The sequence below is a fragment of the Centrocercus urophasianus genome, unplaced genomic scaffold, assembly GCF_019232065.1.
Source record: "Centrocercus urophasianus isolate 14NV4802_14NV808 unplaced genomic scaffold, USGS_Curo_1.0 seq_28, whole genome shotgun sequence".
Lineage (NCBI taxonomy): Eukaryota > Metazoa > Chordata > Aves > Galliformes > Phasianidae > Centrocercus > Centrocercus urophasianus.
This window is the reverse complement of record NW_024884844.1, coordinates 6,206,185-6,208,213: the sequence shown is the minus strand read 5'-3', so window position 1 is coordinate 6,208,213 and position 2,029 is coordinate 6,206,185. Positions and strand designations below refer to the sequence as shown.

Sequence of the window (2,029 nt, the reverse complement as noted above, 5' to 3'; positions counted from 1 at the left end):
GTAACTCAATTAACTCCCTCGCAGTCAGGAAATCCCATTTTACCCAAATAGAGCAGCTCACCCATTGCTCGTGGAAGAGCTCAGGGCTACGCACACCATCACACACCTTTACAAAAACACACTGTGCCCAGGATTTACCAGTGTAAGTGGTGTGAATCAAGTCCCATTGAGCTTCTCTTATCCCTGTCCTGGAGCTGACTGTCAGCTGTAGCTCAGCGCACATCTGCACTGAGCTGTAGGGGCTCACTTCTGTCCCCACACACTTTTGCACTTGTTTGGCACAGTGCTGGAACACAGCTTTCTCTCACTGCTGACAAAATGATTTTTGTGTTCTTCAGCACTTCTGGGTCAGGCTCTGCCCCATGGATGTTCAGGAGATCCATTCTGCACACCCACCTCCACCCCTTGCTGATGCTGTGCCTTCTTTACACCTTCTTTACAAAACCACATAAAGGCAAAGGGCTTTTTCCTCTTCCTACTTCTTCCCAGACCTCTTGAGCCCCAATCATGTTCTAGATAAGGTGTCCCATCCAAACTTTTAATGTCACTGCAAACCTAAAGGGCTGAAGCAACACCTCCCACCCCCTGCCACCAGTGCAGGGCTCCTCTGCAGCACCAGAAGAGACACACAGTGAGAAGCCATTGTCTAAAAACATAATTTAATGTGATATTTTGTTGAGTGTGGTCAACGACTGAATTCTTTCGCAGACAGGAACAGGTTTGACGTTAGAGACACCATCATTCACACGAGCATCGCATTGCACGGAAAAGTTTACATTTGATCCCATACAAATGAAGCAGCAGAGGAAAAATATGGTCCTGTGCCACATCATGAATAATCCATCTGAAAATTCATCATTGTAGTTAATATTCATTGACCAAAAAAATAATGATCGAGCAGTTCAAATGCTGTGTATGGCACAGGCTGATCTCTGAATCTCTGATACAGCGCAGGAACCTCTTGGGTTTCTGGCTGCAGGTTCCTGGTGTGACACAGAACACTGACATGAGGACGGGGGTCAGGGAAAGGGGGCAGCCAGGGAGGGGTCGCGTTGTTCACGTGTATTTTGTTTCCACGGGAAAAGAAAAAAAAAAGAAAAACATAGAAACCGATAACGAAGCTGAAGTGACCCGCGGAGAGCATCAGGGAACCGCGGCACAACGGGAGTCAGAGGGGAAACGTGGGATCGGCTGGGCCACGTCGCTCACCGCGCTTTAATCGGGGTATAAAAGAAAGCCAGAGAAAGTGCTGTACTTATTGTTGTTGCCCCCGTGCGCCTTGCCTCCGTCCAGCTTGACGTACACCTCGTCGCCGGAGTCCAGGTGCAGCACCACGCTGTTGCTGGCGTAGTCGTAGTTCTGGTCGGCGTCCTGCGCGATGGCGCTGGCCCGCACCTGCGGCACAGCCCTGTCAGCCCCGTCCGTGCCCACACCGCTCCCCGCCCGCTTCCCCCTCCCCGTGACCGCGGTCGTCGGTGCGCGCCGGCCCCGACGGCGGGGGCCGCACGGTGAGAGCGCGGCCGGGCCGGGACGCGAGCACTCACCTGCCCGTTCTTGCAGAGGTCGGCCCACATGCTGGTGCCGTCGCCGCCCCGCATAAGGATGTGGTAGGTGAAGAAGTAGATGCCGCGCACCTGGCAGGTGAACTTGCCGCTGGCCGGCTCGTAGTGATTGCCCAGGTTGGTCACCACGTCGTCGAACTTGAGCACCTCGTAGCCCTCGTGGGGACTCTTCAGCCCCACGTAGAAGGCGATGCGCGGCCCCCCGAAGGCAGCGCTCAGCCCGCCCGCCGCCTCGCCGCCCGCCGCCGCTCCTCCGCCGCTGCCGCCGCCGCCCGTCCCCGCCAGCGGCAGCCCGGGCAGCCCCGGCTTCCCCGCATCCCCCCGCTCCCCCGGAGGCCCCCGAGGGCCCGGCGGGCCCGGCTCCCCGGGGGGGCCGCGGGGTCCCGGCTTGCCCGGCCGGCCCGGTTCCCCCTAGCCTCCCGCCGCGAAGCGCGGAGGGGGGATGCGGGGAAGCCGGGGCTGCCCGG

At 58.2% G+C, this 2,029-nt stretch overlaps 1 protein-coding gene across 1 annotated transcript in view; it reads right to left on the bottom strand.

Annotated features, from left to right (window-relative positions):
- Nucleotides 1-1,215: 1,215 nt before the first annotated feature.
- Nucleotides 1,216-2,029, bottom strand: part of C1QL2 (complement C1q like 2) — a 1,026-nt gene continuing 212 nt past the window's right edge. The window contains 2 exon segments of the mRNA XM_042827359.1: nucleotides 1,216-1,395; nucleotides 1,545-2,028. Of these exon segments, the coding sequence (XP_042683293.1) occupies nucleotides 1,216-1,395; nucleotides 1,545-2,028 (664 nt within the window).